General features: G+C 46.9%; 1 protein-coding gene across 1 annotated transcript in view; it reads right to left on the bottom strand.

The window, feature by feature from the left end:
• The window catches only part of PCNT (pericentrin), a 91,301-nt gene that overhangs the window by 5,589 nt on the left and 62,617 nt on the right, over positions 1 to 23,095 (bottom strand). The window contains exons 29-43 of the mRNA XM_054713631.1: positions 21,827 to 22,732; positions 20,583 to 20,774; positions 18,000 to 18,725; positions 16,768 to 16,870; positions 15,324 to 15,478; positions 14,242 to 14,436; positions 13,306 to 13,470; positions 12,593 to 12,788; positions 11,011 to 11,233; positions 10,513 to 10,663; positions 8,904 to 9,590; positions 5,788 to 5,996; positions 4,846 to 4,948; positions 3,474 to 3,647; positions 821 to 931 (exon numbers count right to left, since the gene is read on the bottom strand). Coding sequence (XP_054569606.1) covers positions 821 to 931; positions 3,474 to 3,647; positions 4,846 to 4,948; positions 5,788 to 5,996; positions 8,904 to 9,590; positions 10,513 to 10,663; positions 11,011 to 11,233; positions 12,593 to 12,788; positions 13,306 to 13,470; positions 14,242 to 14,436; positions 15,324 to 15,478; positions 16,768 to 16,870; positions 18,000 to 18,725; positions 20,583 to 20,774; positions 21,827 to 22,732 — 4,296 coding nt within the window. The remainder of the gene's footprint in view (positions 1 to 820; positions 932 to 3,473; positions 3,648 to 4,845; positions 4,949 to 5,787; positions 5,997 to 8,903; positions 9,591 to 10,512; positions 10,664 to 11,010; positions 11,234 to 12,592; positions 12,789 to 13,305; positions 13,471 to 14,241; positions 14,437 to 15,323; positions 15,479 to 16,767; positions 16,871 to 17,999; positions 18,726 to 20,582; positions 20,775 to 21,826; positions 22,733 to 23,095) is intronic.

Genomic DNA, 23,095 nt, shown 5'->3' with positions numbered 1-23,095 from the left:
AGGTCCAAACTGGGGCTGGGTGGGGCGTTTCATCATGGGTTTATGGACGTTGCAGGTGGGGGGAACTCCTCAAAGTGTTGGTGCCCATATCCTAATTTTTCCTTCAGGAGAGGGCCCATCACTTGTTCTACATGGTCAAAAACGATGACAAGTGAATTTTTTCAGGTTGCAGAGACTTTACCTAATGACTCAAAGCACCACACGTTTTGCCCCTACTCATGAGCACAGAAACGTGATGTCTACACAAAAGTAGGCCAAATTTCAAATGAAAGTTCATTGTCTTTAGCTTCCTTTATTTGTCATGACTTGGCCACTCGAACCACCATGTGGTCTTCTTACTGTGAACACACACACTTGCTGGCAATGATGCCCAGGCAGAGGACCTCCAAGCCGTGAACTGTTTTTACTAGTTAAAAGCATCCCGTGAAAGGGTGGAGGATGAAGAGGCAGAGTACAGAGGATGTTTAAAGCAGTAAAATTAATCTGTATAATACTGTAATGGTGAACACATGTCATTACACATTTGTCCAGACCCAGAGAATGCACACCACCAGGACTGAGCCTAATGTAAACTGTAAACTGTGGGTGATGATGACCTTATCAATGCAGTCTCACGGATTTTAACAGAGGTGCCACCTGGTGGGGACACTGACAGTGGGAAAGACTGAGTGTGTCGGCCAGGGGGTTTATGAGAACTCTCTTCCCCTTCCCCTCAAGTTTGCTGTGAAGCTAAACTGCTCTAAAGATATAAAGTCTTAAAAACAAACCAAGAGCAGCATCCTCCCTCAATGCCCCCATGCTGCCATAGGCATGGTCTTACCTTGACATTGCGGGTGTTTGCTTCCTCCCTGGAAGCTGAAGCCGACAGTCCTGGGTCTGCAAGTCCTGGTGAGCTCTGCAGGACGATCCTGTCCCTCCTCCTGTCTGACCTCTGCAACAACCACAGAAAGTGCATCTACAGAGCGGTTCTCATAAAAACATCATGAGAAGATTGACCCCTCCCTACCCCAACTCCAGGAAGAAGGTCACATCCAAACATTTCATTCCTTCCCCAGCTGTCTCCCAGGACCTGTGCAAGGTGAGGCTGGCCTTGGGCAGAGGAGAGCTGGGCCCCTGGGAGGCTGGGTACTGGTGTTCGCAAGGCTAGGACATAGGCCACACCACTATCTCCCTTTAGTCTCTTTTCAGCGGTGCTCAAGTTGTTATGTGACATTATTAACCAGATAATTAACACTTATGGGATAATTATTATACGCCATTTACTGAAGTGTGATTCCATTAAAAAAAATCAAATATTTGTAAAATAATGCCAAATTCGAAGCTTTAAGCATATTGAAAACTCTCTGGTCCTAGAAATGCTAAAGGAAGGAAGATACAATATCTAGTTCTGCTATAGTAGCATCAAATTACAGGCCTGGAAACCTCTGCAAGCACCCCACACAGAAGCCATTTACACCAAGGGATGGGCACCCCCAGAGTTCCAACAGTGAATATGCTACTAGAAGGAGAAGGAGTCCACAGTGAGGAGAACAAAGGGGCCACCCACAACAGACATCGAGTCAAAAGAGAACTTAAAGTACTCCCAGGGCCATATGGTCAGCGGCCTCCGCCCAGCAGTTTGGAAGAGGAATCAAAGGCAGCCTGATCATGCTCCCTCACCACTGCAGGGCAGGGCTAAGAGGAGGGCAGGCCTGTGAGTGGAAAGCCTGAGTGAGGTCCCACATACCCTACGAGGCAGGGAAGACCAGTGGTTTTTCTGGTTCTAAAGCACAGCTGGGTGGTTCCTAAAAAAGACGCTCTAGGAACACATGTCATCTTGGACATGAAGGAGAATACTCCACCATTCACTTTCTGGTCTACCTTTGGTTTTCTCATCAAGAATGTTCATTTCCACCATAGCCGGTTTGGCTCAGTGGATAGAGCATTAGGCTGTATACTGAAGCGTCCCAGGTTTGATCTGGTCAGGGGCATGTACCTCAGTTGCAGGTTCCTCCCCGGACCAGGCCCTGGTCATGATGCATGCAGGAGGCAACCAATCAATGTGTTTCTCTCACATCGATGTTTCTCTGTCTTTCCCTTTCTCTCCCACTCTCTAAAAGATCAATGGAAAAATATCCTCGAGAGAGAATTAACAACAACAACAAAAAAGAATGTTCATGTCCTAGTTTCTATAACTTTCATAAAAGATAAAAGCATTTTGCTATTGACTGCATTTTATTTTTTAAAATATATTTTATTGATTTTTTACAGAGAGGAAGGGAGAGGGATAGAAAGTCAGAAACATTGATGAGAGAGAAACATCAATCAGCTGCCTCCTGCACACTCCCCACTGGGGATGTGCCCGCAACCATCGTACATGCCCTTGACCGGAATCGAACCTGGGACCCTTCAGTCCTCAGGCCGACGCTCTACCCACCGAGCCAAACCGATTAGGGCTATTGACTGCATTTTAGTCCACACAGGCCCTTAGTCCACAATGGGGTGCCCTAAACAAGGAACCTTGAAACACTTCCTGAGCTAAGTCCCAGAGAAGCAGTTGGGGCAGCCATCCTGGACAACACCATGGCATGGTTAATATATAAGGTAAACACAAAATCACCGGAAGACGCAGGAATCTCACCCTGGGCTCTTATACAGAGAAACAAAACTTATGTCCACACACAACCCTGTACACAGTGTTTACAGGAAAATTATTTTTTAATAGTCAGAAACTGCAAACAACCCATGTATTCTTCACTAGGTGAATGGTTAAATTGAGGCACATCCGTGCCTCAAAAGCAGTTTGGCAATGAGGAAAAATAAGCTATTGAGATCAACACCTAAGTGGATCTCAAATGCACCATAAAGGAAGTGAAGAGCCTTCAGAAACCACAGTTCCAACTTACAAGACATCCAGGGAAAGAAAACCATAGGGAAGGGGGCAGAGCATTAGTGAAAACTCAGGTGACATCACACTAGTATGGGGCAGATTTTTACATATGTAAATTACAAAATAATTTGCACGAACTTTTCATTGTAAAAAAAGTGAAGAAAATCACACACACACACACACACACACACACACACACACACAAAAACAATCTAAAATATAAAAGAAGAAAAAAATTAGGCATTTCAAAAATGAACTACGCAAATCAGGAAAATTTTAAATTCGTTTTCTTAGTTACAAGTCAAATAAAATTCTAATTTCATCAGATATATTACATTCTTAAGTCAAAATTTCTGTTCATTGACATGTATCAAACACCATCTTGTGGCAAGGGCCACCACGTATGACAGTGTGTGTGCATGTGTCTGCCCTGTGAACAAGGCAGATAATCCGTTTAAAATGTTAAATAAGATACTCTGGCCATTAGGAAGGAAGAAGCCCAGAGTAGCTAACTATAAAGAAATGACACTGCCTCAGCCAGCCAGCCATAAGGAAGCCCAGCTCCCTTCACCCACTAACCCCTGTAGGAGTGTGAGTGACATACACTGAGCGCACAGCCCTTCAGCAGGTGATGCTTGAGAGTCTTCTCCAGCCGGGACACTGCTCTGCACAGCTCTGCCTTCTCCTGGGTCACAGTGCTGAGAGCGTTAGTAAGAGAATCATTTTCTTTCAGCAACACATCCACCAGCTGGACCTGGACCTCTGCTGTCATTTTTTTCTTGAGAAGAAGAAAGCAAAAATAAATGTACAAGATTTGTTAAAAGGCATGGACACTATTTGTGTGTTTTTTAAAAATTCTCACCAGAGGGTATTTTCTCCATTGACTTCTAGAGAAAGTAGAAGGGGGGAAGAAACATTGACATGAGAGAGACACATCGATTGTTTGCCTCCTGAAAGTCTGGGGAACCTGCAACCAAGGTATGTGCCCTTGACCAGAAATTGAACCCGAGACCCTTTGGTCTGAAGGCCAAAGCTCTAACCACTGAGTCAAACTGGCCAGGGCTATTTGTGCTTTTCATTGTTGGATACTTTTAGATATTATTTTAAGCGTTTTTGAGGTTCTGTGGGAAGCTTGTGGAGCTGGAAAGAGTTGTCCATTTGTGGGACAGGAAATAATAAGTTTTCAAATCACATTTCTTTCCAATCCTCTATGAGACATACTTGGCACCAAATGGAGCTATATGAACAGAACAGGCCTGTTACAGATACAATGTTCTTTGACCGCTAATAACACCACAAACAGGCAGCACCCAAGGTGACCAGGGAACATCACGTGCTCATCCCTGAAGCCCAATGAATAAGTCCCTTAAAACAGGCTCATTATCTTATTCTCATAATCAGAGGAACCTTAAGCCTGCGGCGGGCCCACAAGGCATGGTGCCCGATAGACAAGAGGGCAAGAACGCACTGCACCCATCCACTGACCACGCTCAATGAGCAGGTCAGAGGGAAGATGGGTCAGAGGGTAATAGGTCCAAGGGTGATAGGTCCACATACATGCTGCTCTCAGGTAAATATCAAGATTTCATAATTATCAGAGAACACTGATCAGAAATTCATAATAGCAACTTTAAATGCCTTCAGATGCAGCTGATGGGGAGTGCAGTGCTCCCCTAGGCAGTCTTAGAGACCCAAATCGCTCTGGCTCTCAACACAAATGCTCAAGGAGCAGGTTGGGCTGGAGCATGACAGACCACCAGGCTGGGAGGCAGCAGAGAAAGCGCAAGTGAGCACCTGGCTCCTCCCAGACACAGGAGGAGGCACATGCTCACTCACCCAGACTGCAAACTTGAAAAACAAGGAGGAGGCAATGAGGGAGGAACAGCCAGTCACAATAAAAAAGAAACCAGGCCCCAGGTGGCCAGAGGAGGCAGGCCATGGAAGCTGTCTCTCACCTGGAGGAGCTGGGTTCTCACCTGGGGAGAGCCAGATGTGCTCAGCTGGGACTTGAGGTCCTCTAATGTCCGCAATAAAGATGTCACTGCTTTCTCATTTGATGATGTCCAATCATTAACTGTCCTATAAAAATAAACATTTAAAAGGTTCATATGGATTCCAACCAACTGTCAACCAACGCCATACAGGGCACTGTGCTAAAGATGAGCTTGTGAGCAAGCTCACATAGACCACCGGTAGCATGCTGGCTAAGCATTTCATCAAGCCGTGTTCTGTCCACGAAGGTGACTGCTGGGAGCCCCTCTAGTGATGGTGGCAGCCATGAGGCAGTGTAACCCTGAAGTGGACAGTCTGTAAAGCTCAAAAACCTCCGGCCACTGACCACTGGGGCTTCCTCAGCACTTCTGCACCTATTGCTTTCTGCTGGGATCTGGTCCGTTACTAGAATAGTGTCCTAAACAAATCTTTGGTGCTCTATAAATTAAACCCAACTATAGGCAGGAGAACTGTGTTTGCTTGGTTTCTGTGCATACAGAGAAGGGCAAATGTCAACATTAATTGTTCTGTTCAACAAAACACCTCAGTATTAGCTCATCAACCATGAAACAAATTTTGGTAGCGTGAATGGCAGCCCCAGAGCCTCAGGTAAGGCAGACACAGCAGATACTGGCTCTGCCCAGTTCAGTGGGCTCAGGTGGGAGCTGTCATCGGGCCTGGACCCTCTGGATGATGAATAATTATAAAGGGGTATGGGACGAGCCAATCTAAAAGAAACCTGGATTTTTTGTCATATTAGAATGCAGGCGAGTGCTGTCCATAACTCATTCAAGCATATGGGACGAGAAATAAGAGTCAGTTTCATTAGAACATAGACCTAAAATTGCAGGCACACCTAAAGCTCAGAACTGTTCACTGTGAAAGGCGCAGGGTCACATAGAACTTGCTGGCTCTCTGTGACTGACCTGTTTATGGTCTGATTGATGAAGCTGGTCAGCATCCCTGCCGCACAAAGCAGCTGCTGCCGAATCAAATCCAGACCCTGCTGCTGCTCTTGGAGATGCTCCGACTCCGGGGACAGGTGTGCTGCCTCCCTGGCCTCCAGCTCCCTCATCTTTCTCTGAAGCTGCTTGATCTTGTGCTCGTGGCGCTGGCGCTGCAATTCTAACTCTCTCTGTTGTCAATGCAGAGCAGAAAAGACCTTTACACAGAGTCCAGAAACCTAGCTCCGCCCAGTGTCGAGCCCAGGGGCTGGGCTGCCCTGCCCTGCACACCACCCCCAATGGGACATCCACACTGGGCGCTCCCCATGTGACATGGGGGTCAGGACAGCTCCTGCCTCAGACAGCACAGTCCCATTGCAGAGTCTCAGGGCTGAGGTTCTGTGCTTATTTCTGAGAATGGCCAGGCTTTACAGGCCCAAGGTAAGCACGAGATACAAAGGAGAGGGGCCAGGACGCTGACACGAAAACTAAAATTATAATTCCATTACAGCAGCAATAAAGGACAAAGCCTCACAGACCTGAGTTTTAGTTCCCAACTATCAACAAACATGTACGTGTACACATGAACACACAACATGCACAGACACAGAAGATGCACATGAGTACGCACACCATGAATACGGGGGTGCCCTGGGGTCTAAGTGGGGAAACAAAACCTGATACAAAGCTCTCCACCAAGGAGGTGCTGAGAAAAGTCAGTCAGCAAGGACACACTCCCTGCCAAGCACACAGGACCTGCGTCTCCACTGGGAGTGACCAGAGAGGGCAAAGGCAGTGTGGCGAGGAGAGCGCAGGGTGCAAGGGCCTCCTCAAGGGGAAGAGAGGTCTGTGTAACTGAAATGCACAGACAAGAGCTTAATTCCACTTGCCTCCACAAAATAAGTGGGGACGCCTCCTGGCCACACTCTGCCCACTCTCTGTCACACCCCCAAACTACTCCCCTTTTCAAGATGTCTGGTGATAAAACACTACAACTGCTGTAAAGGTTCCTCAATGGTATGTGACTTGTAGCTCAGTAAAGCTGTTAAAAATATTAATCACTTCCCTCATATTAGTTTACAAAAATAATTTTATAGTATTTTGGAATATGGTTAATCCTGGTAGCATTTAGAAACCTAGAATTTTGTTCTTAGAAACACATTCATTTCTTAACTACTTCATGGCACGCTAACTACTATAAAGATCAGGCCATTAGTTTTCATTGTGCATTTAAAAAAACTTTATAATTTGCAAAAACAGAAATTGTGAACATTTTTTCCTCCATGGTTTTAGAAATTATTTCTCAAAAGGCCAAAGTAAACGTCAATGCATGAGAAACAAAGGCTTTTGGTTGATATAAAATGTATCTAAAATTAAGGCCCATCCGAAAAATAAAAGAGGTAACACTTCAAATCATTGTGATCTCAAAACCAAAGATACCACAAATAAATAAAGCTGTAGACCAATGTCCTGTATGGAGAGAGGCAAAATCCTTATCAAAATACTAGCAAACTGAATCTAGCATCATATATAAGAATTACACACCAAATTAAGTGGGATTCATCCCAAGACATGCATGGATGGCTTGACATATGAAAAGCAATGCAATACACCACATCATAGAATAAAGTGCAAAAGCCATAGCTCTTAAAATACACCATGAAAAACAAATCCAATACTCTTTATGATTAAAAATCATAAAGATTGCCCGGCTGGTGCAGCTCAGCGGTTGAGCGTCGACCTATGAACCAGAAGGTCATGGTTCGATTCCTGGTCAGGGCACATGGCTGGGTGGGTTATGGGCTCGATCCCCAGTGTGGGGTGTGCAGGAGGCAGCCTATCAATGACTTTCTCTCATCATTGATGTTTCTATCTCTCTCTCCCTCTTCCTTCCTCTCTGAAATCAATAAAAATGTGTTTTCAAAAAATAATAATAAAGATTAAAACAACTAGGAATAGAAGAGCATTTCCTCAGATAAAGGGCATCTCAAAAATCCCATCATACTTAAAAGTGAAAGACTGACTGCTGCCCTAACTGGTTTGGCTCAGTGGCTAGAGCATCGGCCTGCGGACTGAAGGGTCCCAGGTTCAATTCCGGTCAAGGGCATGTACCTTGGTTGCAGACACATACCCAGTAGGGAGTGTGCAGGAGGCAGCTGATCGATGTTTCTCTCTCATTGATGTTTCTAACTCTCTATCCCTCTCCCTTTCTCTCTGTAAAAAGTCAATAAAATATATTTTAAAAATAAACCATTAAAAAAAAAAAAAAAAAAAGACTGACTGCTTGCCCTACAGTCAGGAACAAGGCACCATGTCCCCTCACCACCTCCATCAACTCTGTACCATAAGCTTTGGTCAGGGCAGTCAGGCAGCAAGAAGAAATAAAGAAACCAGATAGAAAAGAAGGCAATAAAACTATGCTTATGTTAAGAGGACATGATCGGGTACATGGAAAAATCCCAAAGAATCCATTATGAAACACTGGAACTAATGAACAAGTGCAGCTAGGTTGAGGGACACAAGATCAACATACAAAAATCAACTGGACGGCTGTACACCAGTGGACAGTCGGAAGTAAAACTAAAATTATAACTCCATTACAGCAGCTACAAAAATAACAACATATTTAGGAATAAATTAACAAAAGAAGTGCAAAGCTTGTCATCTGAAAGTTACAAAACATTGTTGAAAGAAAGAAAAGACCTAAATAAATTGAGAGACCTTCTAATTTCACGGGTGCGAAGACTGAACATGGTTAAGGTGACAATACTTCTCAAAGCGATCTATAGAGTTGGTGCAATGCCTATTGGGATCCCAATAGTCTTTCTTACAGAAATGAAAAAGCCCAGTGCTTGAATGCGTGTAGAACTAACTGCCAGGATCCCCAACATCTAAACCGTGAAAAAAGAACAAAGTAAAAGGCTGTGCACTTTCTGACTTCCAGCCTTGCCACAGAGTTGTAGTAGTTACTGCTTCCAGCACAGGACTGTACAGGCCAGCCGAACAGAAGGAACCAAAACAAGCCCCAGTCCTGTGGGTCATCCTAACCCTACTAACTTAGCTGCTAAGTGCTATCATTGGCCAAGGGCGGCTCTCACCAGTTTCTCCTTGTCTCTCTGCCACTTCTTCCACTTGTCCGTGTCTGCCCGGCTCTGCCTTGTCTCCACTCTTCTGCTCATGTCCTTGAGTCCTTCTTGCTCTGCCAGCCTCGTGTGTAACTGCTCTAACTCTGCCTGCAGCTGTGTGGACTTCTCCCTCTCCCTGTCCCAATCACAGCTCAGCTCTGGTTTGGAGGTCCGCAGGGCCTGCACAGTGGACCTCAGCCTGGCACTCACCTCCTTCTCTTTCTCGAGCTCTGCACAGCGCCTCTGCACCTCAGCCTCCAGCTGCTGCTGGGCGCACATGGCGTGCTGCTGCACTTTCTCCAGTGCTGCCTGCAGCTCCGCCACCCGGGTCGTCTCCTCCTTCAGCTTCCGCAGCAGAGCACGGTGTGCCTGTGTCTCCTGGTGAGCGCAGGCCTCCTGTGCCCGCCGGCTCAGCTGCTCTGTCAGGACTCGCTCATGCTGCAAGGCCTCAGACAGCTCCTGCGAACGGCCCTGTGCAGCCTCCAGGTTCCGGTGTAGCTTGGAGAGCCGGCTCCGCTCCTGCGCCAGTAGCGCCTCGCAGCGCGAGGATTCAATCTGCAGCTCCTTCTGAAGGTTGTCCTTTGCTGTCTGCTCGTGTTTTAATGCTACACACAGTCGATTATTCTGAGCGTATTGCTTCTCCAAAGATAATCTTAACTCCTGGATCAGGGAAATATAAGATGGAAAAATTAAAACTGGAGAAAAGTATCTAAACAGTCTTTCCACCCAAGTTTCTGTTTCTATCCTTCGACCAGCAATTACACCTTTTGAAATTTACCCTGTGGCTAAAAAAAGTATGTATGGCTGACCCTTTAACCACATGGGTATTAGGAGTGCAGACCTCTCTCGAAGACAGAAATCTGCATTTAACAACAGTTGGCTCTCTGCATATGCAATTCCCAACTACGAAGTTGACCCTTAGAACAGCGGTCAACTGAAAGAATCCACATATAAATGGATGCACACAGTTCAAACCTGTTTTTTTCAAGGGTCAGTGTACAATAATTTTTGTTACCTTTTTGAGTAAACACACGTACACATCTTGGGTTCATTCTCCCTTCCTTAGAACCACAACATTCAGGACACTAAGAAGACAAACCACACACACGCAGTTTGAGCTGAACCATGGTCTGTGTTGTTGAAAGACAGCTTTGCCCTAACTGGGGAACTGATGGTCAGCTTGCCCAGAACTATGGAACACCTGCTGGACACATGGTCATCAAGCTGCCAAACAAAACACCAATTCACACACATGCTAGACATCTCGCACAGGAACTGGGTCATGCAGTTTATCTGGTTGACACAGGCTTCTGAGGCGCGCCTTGTGTGGAAGGAGGCGGTGTCCACTCTGCAGAGCCAAGCTCGCAGAGATGGCGGGGACCATGTGTGTTACAGCACTGGCATCATATGGTCATCACACACACTATCACTGCAAAGCTGCTACGTGTTTTACCTGAAGACGCCCTACCTCACTGCCCCAATACCCTGTCACCTGGGCTCACCATCCACAAAAAGAATCAGAGGCAGCATCAAAGAGAACGGCCTCCCAGCTCCCATCCCTGGCCATCTTTGGTCCCCTTACCTCCAGGGCCTTGGAGTCCTGGCCCTCCCTCTGCAGGTGCTCCAGCTGCTCCTGCTCCAGCTGGCTCTGCAGGGCGCGCTCCTTACTGCGCTCACTCTCCAGCTCCTGAAGTGCGGCCTTCAGGTCATTCTCTTTGCTGTCTAGTACAGACCTGTGTGCGGAGAGAGGTAGTCACACTCCACATTGCACAACGCTCTGAAGGGACACAGTCCTACCCTCAGGGGCCGGGAGCTCCCAGGACGAGGCAGGTAGGCCCTGTTGCTTCCTCATTATCTGCACACATGCTCAGTCCTGCCTTCTCGCTCTAAACACACGGGAGCAGGGCACTTTTGTCTAATACCTACTGAGCATGCAGCACAGGTCATGGCACCGAGGCTCCATTACTTCACTGCCAAGAGTGATGTGGTGAGAACTATGTAACTTCCATTTATTCTACGAAGGTCTGACGACAGCTGGGGGCTAGCGGGCAGTGTATCACGAAGGCAGTGCCATACGTACCTCAGCTGGAGAACCTCCCTCTGCACGTCATTGAGGGACTTCAGCAGCCTCTCATTGTCCTGTTTACACTCACAAAGCTCCGATTTCAAAGCTTTGACTGCGTTCTGCTCCACCACCAGCAGCTTTCGGGCGTTATTTGCTTTCTGTTGCTCTTCATTGAGGGTTTTCTGTAGATCACTTGCTATACATTTTTCCTGCTCAACCTTATATGCCAGTAACTCAACTAAGAAAAAGATTAGAAAACATAAAATAGCATTATTCATGAGTCCAAAGAGAGTTGTACAGATGATTTAATTACAGACAAGTCAGTTAAGGAGACAGGGAGGATGAAGTTTCTGTAACCTAAAAGGCGTTGCTTCTGATGGTGCCAGGGGCACATTCCTTCTGCCTGTTGCTGGTTCCTCCAACCCGAACAGCACCAGGCCTCAACACAACATGGTTCCCCAGGGTGGGCCACACCCCCTCTTACCCCTGCAGCAGTTCAGATCTGGGGTCTCCCTGGAGGCTGAGTTTGGAGCTAGGCCGAGATGGACCTGCATGTGGGAGGCTGCTCAGAGCCCTCCCTGCTGGGGGCAGGAAGGCCAGGTGTGACCATCCCTGTGGTCTAAAATGCCATCCCATCTGTCACTCCTATGCTAAACCTCCCAACAGACAACTCCAGCTCAGATGGCTTCACTGGAGAATTCTCCCAAAAGTTAAGAAATAAACTAGTTCTCTGGAAAACAGAAGAGGAGTAGACAGATGTCAGTCCTCCACGAGGCTGGCCCTACTCCAATGCCAAAACCAGAAGAACACTACAGACTAGTATCCCTCATGAATGCAGATGCCAAATAAGAGCAAACCCAGCCCAGAAATGTACAAAGCATAATGCACCATGACAAGGGGTCACAGCCAAAATGAAAGACTGCTCCCACTAGACAGACTTAGTTGGCCATCATTCAGCTTCCAAAACTAAGGAGAGAAGGGACTTGCCAGAGCTAACAGAGGGCATCTGTGAGGACCACAGTTATCATCCTATTTAAGGGTAAGACATGGAGTGCTTCCCCTGCAGCCAGGAGCAGGGCCAGACACTCCATTCACCACGCGCTTCAGGGCCTGACGAGTGGTCAGCGAGAGAAGGGGGTAGATGGGAAAGAAAAAATTAAAAGAAAATTTTTATTCACAGGTGACATGAGCATCTCTATAAAAAAACCCAAGGAATCTAATTAAATGTACAAACTATAACAGTTACTTAAGCCCAGTGCAAGCTCCAGGGACTCTCCCAGACTAGGTCCTGCTGGCACCCAGCACATCTGCTCGGACACCAGGCCCCTCACCACCTGCCAGGACTCCTGGCAAAGCCTCTGTGCTGACTGGTCTCAGAGTCATTTTTACTCAGAGTTCTATGAACCGACAAATGTTCCAGCCACAGTATTCTGATGACGAGGCTGACATTCCCTGCACTCAGGGACCTGAAGAAACCAGATGTCACTGCTGCCACCAGATCCAGCTCTGGGCAGTCCAGAGGAGCTCTGCTAACCTGTGTGCCACCTTACCCACCAGGTGAACCTCAGGTGGGCACGTTTCTCAGGGGCGCACCCACCCTGCCTGCGCAGCTGGTGTTCTTGCCGGCTCCCACGGGCCTCCGCACTGGTCAGCGCTGCGCACAACTGCTGCAGCTTTTCCTGGTTCTGCAAGTGCGTCAGCCGCAGCTGGGCTCGCAGAGCCTGGATCTCGGACAGCAAGCTGCTCCTGTCGGACTGACGTAGGTGCTCCAAGGACTTCTCCTGCAGGTCCCCCTGGAGATGGGGTAAAAGAGGGACAGCAGTTAGGAAGGCTCTGCAGGGACGAGGAGCCCGCCCACATGGGGAAACAGGATGAGAAGGGAGCTGGTGGCTCCAGGCAGAAGCAGTACACCCTCTGCACATACAAGCCTCCACTATTGACTCTATCCCTGGCTCGGGGGTAAGCATGCCGAGGACATGAGTGACCATCACCCCCAGCACCTTTGTCTCATTTTCAGGCCTGGGGGCTGCTCTGACCAACCTCACACCCTGACTCTGGACTCAAGCTCATAACCTGGGGCTGAGCAGTCTGAAAATGCTTTTCCTTTCAAGGAAAGGCCAGTTATCTGTAGAACAGAGTGAGGTATAAAGGAGGGTAGAGGCATATAACTTTCCTTCCGTGTGATAGAATTCATGCAGAAACATGCAGTATTACACTTGGTTTGTAGCAGGGTTTCCTCTCAGTCATGGGCATGTTCCCAGGTCAGCTGAAACAGGGGTAAGCTCTAAAGTAACCCAGGCCCAAGCTTACCTGCTCCTGGGCCACCTTCTGCAGTCTCTCCACCAGAGCCCTGGAGTCAGAGCCACCGAGTTGAGGCTGCAGCTCCACCGTCAGCATCTCCCTCTCCTTTTCAAATGCCTCCTGGACTACCTGCAGGAATTCTCCTCTCCAGTCAAGGCAGGTGTCGGAAAGCTCCTAAAATTGGAACAAGAAGCTCAGTGTTTGCAACAGATGCATCTAAGGTTAGAACAGGAGCCACTCCAACAGAAGAGACACAGGAGCACCCCCGGACTGTCCAGGGCATGCAAGGCCAATACAGCCATCCAAGCAGAGAAGAAACCACTGAAGACGGTGGTGGAAACAAGGTCAAGCAAAGTCAGCAGGCAAACCTTTTTCCAACACAAGGCCTGCGTCTGCGGCAGGCCCAAGGCCAGAAGTGACGTTGGTAAGTGCATGCCAGAGCACATGACTGCACAGGGTAGAGGTACGGGGTCGTGTGTATGCATACACAGGGTGTGGACATGCACAGACGGCCACCCTCAGGCTACCTGCTCTAGATCGCCTCCCCTACAGGTTCAGCCTAGTGTCCTGCCCACTATTCCCTCAAAGCCCATGGCAGGTTGGCTTCCCTTGGACATAGTTCGCATTTGGCCCTCACCTCTGCACTGCCCCCTCTCCTGGCCTCCCTGGCTCCGTGGCTGCAGAGTGGACACTGAGACCCTGTGGGCTAAGGCCCGGCCCCGCCCGGCCCCCTCACATGTGGCTGGTGCCCATGAATGTGAGTGAGAGGGTTGCTAGTCAATATCACAGTCTTCTTGCCACCACTGACCACTACTTGTTTCCTATTCCTGCTTATATGGTAAAACAATTCCAAAATTTTTTGACCTCAAGAGGAGGCAAGTTGTCAGTTTCTTCACCGTTACTGGAACTACCACTCAAACTGTTTTCTAAAACGTGAGAAAATACCTTCTCTGCCTGTTGGGGTGCTGGGGTCAGGTGGCCCCTCAGAGCTGGCACTGCCTCCAACAGTCCCTGGCCACCCCTCAGGAAGTGCTTGATGGGTGTGCTTGGTTCGCCCTTGCTCAGTGCGCTGGGGTATCCATGGTATTCGGACAGGGCCAGGATGTGGTGGCTCTCGTCATACACCATCTGTAGCAAAGCCTACAAGAGCACAAACATTTGGAAAAGAAGGAAAAGCAGCTTGAAAGCACTCATCCATTCATTGTCCTGCCCTCGCCATGAACGCTCGCTGGGGCTGCCTGCACATTACTCGCATGGCCTTTATCAAAGAGCAGAACCTACTGTCTTGTGAGGTTTTCAAGCTTTCCTCCCCCATAACAGTCAGAAACAGCAGGAAACTGGTTTTGAAAGAGTGAATTTCTATATAAGCCCCTCCAAGGATGACCCCCATGATGGAGCCATCCCATCTGTTCCTGCACAGTGAACATCGTCCCTCCATTAAGCCTGAGAGCAGATCAGGGCAGGGCCTCGGGCCAACTTCCATGGAGAGGTCATGAAGACTCCGAAGACTCCATGTACTTTCCTGGCTCTCCTAGGACCACAGCTGCCATACTATGAGGAAGCCCCATGGGAGGTGTGTACACAGTCCCAGCTGATGGATGATACCTCAGGGGACAAGGTGCCTACAGATGGAATGGCTAAATCATGGGGGTGTCCCCCGACACAGGGTGCAAAGAAACAGTCCCAACATATCGGCCCCGAGTCCCTGCCCACAGGGTCTGTGAGAACAGGAGAGGGCCGTTTACTATAGAGCAGTGGGGAACTGGGACATGCATGCTGGCCATCTATGTCCTGCCCAAAGAGGCTGAGCGAAGAGGAAGGTGGCTTCCCAGAGCTGTCCTCATGGAGAAGCTGGTGTTAGGATCAGTACACTCCTCACATGAGGCATAAAGGTAGGACAGAGCTGAAGCTGAGCTCTCTGAGCAGAGTATGATCCTCATGCAACACTTGGAAGCCAATGGCACAATTAGAGTGGGCCAGAGATGGAGCCCATCAGCGCACCTCGCCCTGCTCCCACCACCCATTACCTTAACTTGTTTTGGGTGGACTTCCTTCTCCTTCATGGCTTCCAGTCGCTGTCGGAAGCTTCCTGAGGCAGGGGATGGCACTGCAGGACTAACAGTGGGAGATTCAAGTCCTCCTGAACCTTGGTTTAGTATCTCTCCACACCCGAAGCCATCACCTAAATAAAACACCAAATCAGGGTCTAAAACTGCAATTCTCTCAGGGGCATTCCTGGGGATGCTCTGCAGAGTGCTGAGGGGAATCAGACCCCACCCCCCCACTGGGCTGTGCTATGTGAGGCTGGGCCTGGAAACACCCAGAAGCCTATAGCTGCAATCTTCTCCCTGAAAAAAAAATCAATGAACCACAAAGATGGTAAAAATATTTTAATAAAAACGTCAGACGAGATCTACATACATTAAGAAAAAGTGTCTTTTGCATGTTTAAAATATTAATGTTCATGATTTGAACATAAATCTTCAGCTATTTCAGTCAGTTTTACACAGATGTTGATGTGTGTTTCCTTATCCCAAGAGATAGAACCCACAGGACTCTGCAGAGCAAGTGCCACAGCCAAAAGACACACACAAACCCAAGGATGGGGTAAAGACAGGTGAGAACCCAGACAATGAGGATAAAGAGAGAGGACAGGAGGTAGAAGATGCCAACAGCAAGGACAGGTTGGGAGCAGGTGGACAAGCAGCAGACATCTGGTTAGGAAAAGCCCTAAAATCAGCCACTAGGGCTGGGGAACCCTGAACCAGGTCTAGAATTAGAGGCTCCCGGAACCTCTGTCTAATGCAGGGGTGGGGAACCTTTTTTTTCTGCCTAAGGCCACTTGGATATTTATAACATCATTCATGGGCCATATAAAATTAACAACTTAAAAATTGGCCTGCTATATTTGGTCAAACATTTAATTAACTCACCCCTACTGCCTTGGCAGGGCCAGACCAAGTGATTTCACATGCCTTATAGGGCCCACGGGCCGGATGTTCCCATCCCTGATCTAATGGGAAGGGGTCCTCAAATCAGAATTCAAAGTCTTTCAGAAGCTCATAGGCCCCAGACCCATTCCAGTTCAGGAGGCTGGAAACACGAGCTCTGGAAAATGGAGGGGCGCCTGAGGGAAAAGCAGCTTCAGACCTTCTGTCTGCTCCTCCCCACAGCACCCACGTGGGACAAGGAGAACTTCGGGGGCTACTGGCAAGGCCCTTTGGAACTGAGCTTCCTGAGAGCCGTGCAGGCCAGCCTGCTGAGTCATCCAGGTTCTCAAACAGGCTGAGCAATGTTCAAACACAAAAGACAGAGAGAAATGGAAATAAGAGAAAGATAGGCAGTATACACAGCAAACCAGGTAAACGTTAGCACTGGGGAATCTGTGAAGGATATGCAGGAATTCTCAGTGCTTTTTGGACTCTAAAACTGTAAAAATAAATAGTTTTTTTAAAAAGATGAAGAACTCACTGTTTTCACTTCCATTGCTTTTTCCTTCTAACCCAAGAGGAGATGATCTTGACTTATCTTGAGAATCAAGAGACGTTATAATAAAATCCTCAACATCTTTCTCCTGTTCAAATAGGTAGAATTTTAAATGATTATAAAATAATTTATCACATCATGGAATTAAACTTGCCTGACAGAAACATTCTAAGACCTGAATTTATCATCTTCCCACAAAGAATCCAAATAAGCCCTGGCCAGTTTGGTTCAGTGCATAGCGCGCCGGCCTACGGACTGAAGGGTCCCATGTTTGATTCTGGCCAAGGGCACATGCCTGGGTTGCGGACTCGATCCCCAGTGGGGGGCGTGCAGGAGGCAGCCGATCAATGATTCTCTCTCATCGTTGATGTTTCTCTCTCTCTCTACCTCTTCCTTCCTTTCTGAAATCAATAAAGAAATATATTTTTTTTAAAAAAAAGAACCCAAATAAAAGTGTTCAAACCTTATGGACACATCTGAGGTCACATGCTTCTAATATGTAATCAAATTCACCCACAGTGCTCTAGGAATATTTTAAACAAGTCATTAGCAAATATTTCAGATTGAAGTACTTTTGCATGAAATAATAGAATATAGATACTCCAAATAAAACATATATCCTAATTTACTTTTTATTTGATCTAACTTAAACAAAATACCAAAACTATGTTATAAAAGATATAATCTAACAAAAATAGTAAACTGGTCAAAAAAAAAAAATAGTAAACTGAAGTGTTCCTGAAATTAATTAGCATTACATGTGCAACCTGTTAAATATGCAATACAACTAAATCTAAAAAACATTCTAAATAAAAACCCATATGCAAACTACACACAAAGATGAGTTTATGACTGTACTTCTCAAAATCAGTATTAGTTAAGAAACTTAGCACCCCCCCCAAAAAAAAAGAAACTTAGTCCTAACGATGCATCTCACATACTTCCAAAAATGACTTAAGTGTCTAAATGTTCACATTACAGTGGATTAGGGTTAGTCCTGTAGAAAGCTGACCGTCCCTACACATAGCTGACCAGGGGACTGTGAGGAGCTCATCCACACCCGGCCCACAGGCCTGCAGGAGGTGAACCAACAATGGCTGCCGCTGTGACACCGCGGGCCATGTAGACACAGTCCCATGGGAACACACTGGAGCCCTGGGCACCATACAGACACTGAAGCAGGACAACACCCACAGCCCCCAGGGAAGCCAACCTACCACAACCATACGATGCACATGAGGATCAGCGGAGGGAGCCCCGTCTGCGGCCAATGAAGACTCTGCCCAACAAGGGGCCTTTTCTGCTGCTGACCCACCAAGGGAACAAAGCAGCCCCGACTGGTCAGCCTGGAGCATTGACGCACTCGTCCTATCTTTCAGGGAGATATCCAGGCTGTGCTGGCTCAGGACGTCCAAGCAGGGTGTCAGGGGCAGGCTGGGTGGTGGATCGAGCATTGAATCCTTCCTGACAACCTCGGGGGAGCTCCAGGAGGACAGGTCCATCGCACTGAGTGCATTCTTCAAGGGCTCAGCCTCCTCAATGTAGGTTAAGTCATGGGAGCTACTCGGCAAGCTCACCTGTAAACTAAGTGACCCATCCTGCAAATCTACCTTGTCTTCCATGGGAACATTTGGCATTTCATTTCTTTTCAATGAATCCTGATTTCCAATACTGTCAATTACATCCTGTGTAATTTTATTGATATTAAATTCATCAACAGGAGGCAATTTGTCAGTTTCTTCACCATTACTGGAACTACCATTCAAACTGTTTTCTAAAACATGAGAAAATGCCAATGGCTGTTGAGAGTTGAAATCCTCTGTCTCGATGTTCTGGAAGTTCATAGAATATACCAGACGGTTCAGTTTTTCTTGAAGCTGTTTCACCTGAGTTATGAGATCAACTTTCTGCAGCTTAAAACACTCCCGTCGTTTTTCTTTATCCTACAGGTGAGATAGAACACGCATACAGTAAAATAACTGCATTACATGCTGCAACATTTGTCTGTCTGAGCCAGTTTTATGAGCCAATTTCAGAGACTGAGAAATTAAGTATGAGATTCCATGATGAGCCCTTTGGTCCCTCTAGACTCTTAGGATTTCAAATTTTTTAAAAGACAGAATCAAGGCTTAAAGCTCTGTGCCTAAAAGGCAACTGTTGGAGAGGATTCTAGAAAGATGGCACAGCAGAAAGTACAAGAGTCTGTCTCCCCACCTGGACATCAACTGCACTGGCAGAATCTTATCTGATGCAATATAGTCAAACCTCAGTTCTTAAACATCTCCTATCTCACAATTCACTTCTCAACCCAACAAGCCTTTCATGCTCCTCCTTGTATGATCAGTCACACATCTCTCAGGTGACAAACAGAGAATGCACGAGTGAGTCAGTTTACCACTAAATCTCATGTTAACATCTCAATACAAAGGAGACGACCAAGTATTCAAAATCTTCCAATGAAACAAGCTGTGGATCTGATGGCTTCACTGGTGAATTCTATAAAACATTTAAAGAACTGATATTAATCTTTCTCAAACATTTCCAATAAACTGAAGAAGGAGCACCAGGCTCAGAGGGCTTCTCTGGTAATTCTACCAAACATTTAAGAAACTATACCAATTCTGTACAGTCTCTTTCATATAACAGAAGCAGAGGGAATGCCTCTTAACTCATTCTATGAGGTATTACCTTGATACGAATGCCAAACAGTACAAGAAATGAAAGCTATAAACCAATGTTCCTTATGAACATTTATGCAAAAATACTCAACAAAATACTAGAAAATTGAATTCAACCGCATTTTAAAGGATTATACACCATAAGCAAGTAGTATTCATTACTGGAATGCAAGGGCAGTTCAACATAGGAAAATCAATGTAATATACCACATTAACAAAATGAATGAAAAAAATCACACAATTGATACACAAAAAGCATTTGACATAATTTTAACACCCTTTCTTGATAAAATCATTTAAGATGACTAGGAATAGAAAGAAACAACCTTAACATAATAAAAACCATAGATGAGAGACAGTGAAAATCACATTCAATGGTGATAGACTGAAACCTTTACAACTAAGAACAAGGAAAGGACGTCCACTTTCACCACTTCAACATAGTACTGGAAGTCCTAGCCAGAACAATTAGGCAAGAAAGAGAAATTAAGGACATCCAAATTGGAAAGAAAGAAGCAAAACTATCTATGTTCACGGATTATATGGTCTTATATGCAGAAAACCCTGAAGATACCACATAAAAAACTGTTAAAATTATAAAACTCACTTGCATTTCTCTACACCAGTAGTTCTCAACCTTTCTAATGCCGCAACCCTTTAATACAGTTCCTCATGTTGTGGTGACCCCCAACCATAAAATTATTTTCGTTGCTACTTCATAACTGTAATTTTGCTACTGTTAGTGAATCGTAATGTATATATCTGTGTTTTCTGATGGTCTTAGGCTCTATAGCAGCAGTTCTCAACTTGTGGGTCACAACCCACAGGTTGTGAACCGCTAGCAGGTTCGCCATTGCTAATGTTGCTCTCCCATTGATGTTTCTATCCCTCTCCCTTCCTCTCTCTCTAAAAATAAATAAAAACGTATTAAAAACAAACAAAAAACTAGCTCCTAGAGTGCCTAAATGAAACGTGTAGGACGTTTCAAAGCAAATCTGAATAGCTATGAGAGTATGATAGATTCAGAAAACATGTCACTGTCTACAGTCTACGTAGTGTGTGTGTCCCCTTAACAAAATGCCAGAGAGGATTGCCTGTCTCTCCTGAAACGAGCCTAAGTACCTTCACTGTCCCTGATGCTTTGCCATAGTCCTCAGCACTCAAGTGCATTTCATTTTTCACAAGGAGCAGCTCAGACTCCAGCTGCCTCTGGCAGACAGTGAGCATCGACATCATGCTGTCTTGTTTGTGGAGACCGGTGTGGTTTACCGTCACCAGGGCTTTGGCAGGCTGCAGATCATCTTTCACTGGACCCTACAGTAAGAGGAAAAAAACAATGATAATGCTATAAAGATTATACTAAACACACGGAATGTCAGAAATGCAGGGAGGCCAGCTGCAGGGTAGCCTCAGGCTCTGGGAGCTCTAAAGCGTGAGACCAGACCATGCTGCAACCCTGCTGTCTGCTCATAAACCACAACGGGACAAGATGTGCTGGAGGTTGAGGGCTCCGAGGGCACAAGTGCCAGCTGTGGTAGAATGGGGTGCACTCAACACAGAACCCCAAGCTGACGGGGGAGTGGCAGAACTCTACTCAAATATAAACTGAAGCATGTTCCCCACCCCCAAATGAGCTTGAAACATTTTACACTGGAAAGGTTGATAAAAGATAAACCACTTGATTACATGTCTAATACATGGTTGAGCTCCACATCACTGAGTGTTCCCTATCAAAAAAAGAAGTGTTTTTAAAAGCTTTAATAACTTACAGCAATAATAAGTTTAAAATTGTACACAACAGCAAGACCCAGCCTAATCTCACTGCATACATGTGTCCTAACTTAAGGTTCTATGGATCCCAAATGGCAAGGGCCCCAGTCAGCACAAGCTGCAGACTCACTTCCCCTCCCAGACATAAGCACCTATTGGAAACTGCCCACCACAGAGAGGAGACTCATTAATTAAAACAGAAACAGCCCTAACCGGTTTGGCTCAGTGGATAGAGAGTCGGCCTGCGAACTCAAGGGTTCCAGGTTCAATTCCAGGTCAAGGGCATGTACCTTGGTTGCAGGCACATCCCCAGTAGGGGGTGTGCAGGAGGCAGCTGATTGATGTTTCTTTCTCATCGATATGTCTAACTCTCTCTCCCTCTCCCTTCTTCTCTGTAAAAAATCAATAAAATACATTTTAAAAAAAAAAAAAAAAAACAGAAGAGAAGAGAAGGATAAGAAAAATAATTGTTTCATCAGAGAACTCCCAACTCCCTCTGCTCCAGCCCAGTGCTCCACCTCCAGCTGCTTTGGTCAGGGCCTCCTGCTCTCTGCACACAGACTGCACCTGTGGGACTACAGGGGAACCAGGCTCACCTGTGGATCATCGGCTTGACCACAGGAGGCCATAGGTAGCTGCCTGTTGCCCACATACTGTTCCGAGTCTTCATCACACAAGGCCTTGTCACTCCTGGCCACCTGTCCCTGGAAGCTGCCCTTCACACGATGGAGCACGGGGGCCCCACATGCCTGCTGCTTATCCAGCTCCTTCTGGCACCGCAGAAACCGCTGGTTCAGTGTCTGCAGCTGGTGGCTGAGGCGGACACACTGCACTCGGAGCCGTTGCAACTCAGGGGGCTCGTGTGTGGCACCCGGGGGCTGCTGTTCCAGGGTGCGGCGGAGGCAGGTGAAGGCCAGCAGGATGGCCTCCAGTTCTGTGGAGTGGGCTGAGTGCCTTCTGTTTATGGCCTCAATTTCCAAATTCCTCTGGGCAATCTCTGCATCCTTTGCTTTGAGGGCGGCCTCAAACTCTTGAATCTGGGAGGCCAGGCCCTGGACCTCAGCCTCCTGGAGGGTAGCGCTGGACCTCAACTGGGCCAGCTGCCTCGCGGCAGCCTCCTCTGCAACCCGCAGGCGCTGCTGCAGGGCCTCCAGGGCCTGGCCATGCTGGTGCTCCTGCTCAGCCAGGAGCTGGCTCAGAGCCTCCTTGGCCTCAAGAGCATTCTGGAGCTCGGCCTGCAGTGTGGCCTGGGTCTTGGCTCCCTCGGCCTGCAGGCAGCATAGCCCACGCTCTAGCTCACTCTGGAGATCCTCAGCTTGGCTGTCACTGAGCTCATGCTTGGCAGGCTCCCCGAGGGTCAGCTCTCGCTGCAGCTTCTCGATGACCTCGTGCAGTTGCTCAATTTCCTCTGCTTTATCCTTCTGCAGCCGCTCCTGGTTCTCCTGCAAAGTCTCAATAATGGACTTCAGCTCCTCGACTTCAGAGCTTCTACTATACATAACCTGCAGAAAGAGCACATTTCAGAGGCAAACTACATAACTGCCTTCAGAACCCCCTCTCAACTTACAGCTCTGAATTTGTTGTCAGAAGTAGACGCGTCTCACACACTGTTGATGGGAATGCAAAATGGTGCTATGGAAAACAGTATGGCAGTTCCTCAAAAATTAAAAACAGAATTACCATAGGACCCAGAAATCCCACTTCTGAGTATTTATTTAAAAGAACTAAAATCAAGATTTCAAAGAGATATTAGCACCCCAGAATCAATGCACTACTGTTCACAAAAGCCAAGATTCACAAACAACCTAAATGTCCATTGAAGGATGAATTAATAAAGAGAATCTGTATGCATTTAATAGAATATT

This window comes from Eptesicus fuscus, chromosome 3, assembly GCF_027574615.1.
Source record: "Eptesicus fuscus isolate TK198812 chromosome 3, DD_ASM_mEF_20220401, whole genome shotgun sequence".
NCBI lineage: Eukaryota > Metazoa > Chordata > Mammalia > Chiroptera > Vespertilionidae > Eptesicus > Eptesicus fuscus.
This window is presented reverse-complemented; position numbering and strand designations above follow the sequence as displayed.